The sequence below is a fragment of the Wasmannia auropunctata genome, unplaced genomic scaffold, assembly GCF_000956235.1.
Source record: "Wasmannia auropunctata unplaced genomic scaffold, wasmannia.A_1.0 LD327371.1, whole genome shotgun sequence".
NCBI lineage: Eukaryota > Metazoa > Arthropoda > Insecta > Hymenoptera > Formicidae > Wasmannia > Wasmannia auropunctata.
This window is the reverse complement of record NW_012035519.1, coordinates 1-738: the sequence shown is the minus strand read 5'-3', so window position 1 is coordinate 738 and position 738 is coordinate 1. Positions and strand designations below refer to the sequence as shown.

General features: G+C 32.2%; 1 protein-coding gene across 1 annotated transcript; it reads right to left on the bottom strand.

Annotated features, from left to right (window-relative positions):
- Nucleotides 1-6: 6 nt before the first annotated feature.
- On the bottom strand, nucleotides 7-723 carry LOC105460160 (cytochrome P450 4c3-like). Its single transcript, XM_011706605.1, has 3 exons — nucleotides 559-723; nucleotides 252-431; nucleotides 7-179 (listed from the first exon to the last, which is right to left on the bottom strand). Exons 1-3 carry the CDS (start codon nucleotides 695-697, stop codon nucleotides 7-9), a joined length of 492 nt encoding a protein of 163 aa, XP_011704907.1. The 5' UTR covers nucleotides 698-723.
- Nucleotides 724-738: the final 15 nt, after the last annotated feature.

The following is a 738-nucleotide window of genomic DNA, read 5'->3' as shown; positions in this document are numbered from 1 at the left end:
TCAAAGTTATGTATTAATTTTACGGATAGGGACAAATCTTATACGAAGTGGATGAGCAGGGCGAAGTATCATATCCCCCTGCAGCTGAAGATCTTTTAAATGGTCAACAGACTCCAAGTAGAAATTGTTTATCAGAGAGGCTATCATCGCCTTCATTTCCAGCATAGCAAATCGTTGGCCTATAACATAATATATATATCACAATATGTTTATATAACAAACTGACGTAGTATAAAAAAACTATATCATACCGATACAGTTACGTGGTCCAGCACCGAATGGTATATATGAGTAAGGATGACGATTTCGGATCTTCTCGGGCAAAAATCTATCTGGATCAAATACTTCTGGATTTGGCCAAAAATTAGGGTCTCTATGAACTCCGTAAATATAACAATACACATGTGTTCCAGAAGGTACTAAATATGATTCTAAAAGCATATTATAAGACAACATTTATCAATAACAATTGAAAGCTTATTTAAAAATCTAAATAAATTTTAAAAAATATTAAAAACTAATTTAAAAAATACAACAGAATGTTAATTTAATACGTACGTAATTTTACGTCTTCTGCAGTCATGCGTATGATAGCATATGCAATAGGATATAAGCGCATCCCTTCCTTTATACATCTCTCTAAGTATGACAGCTGTTGCAATGTTTTTAAAGTAAATTTGTCTTTATTCTCTCGCATAACAATACCGATTTCGTTTCTAACACGATCCTATATCATGA

What these genes read in the sequence shown, in the direction of transcription:
- LOC105460160 (XM_011706605.1), bottom strand. Translation starts at nt 697, where the DNA reads ATGCGAGAGAATAAAGACAAATTTACTTTAAAAACATTGCAACAGCTG. An exon ending in TGCAGAAGACGTAAAATTAC is followed by an intron (nt 432 to 558) that starts GTACGTATTAAA and finishes ATATGCTTTTAG; the next exon opens with AATCATATTTAGTACCTTCT. An exon ending in TGGACCACGTAACTGTATCG is followed by an intron (nt 180 to 251) that starts GTATGATATAGT and finishes ATTATGTTATAG; the next exon opens with GCCAACGATTTGCTATGCTG.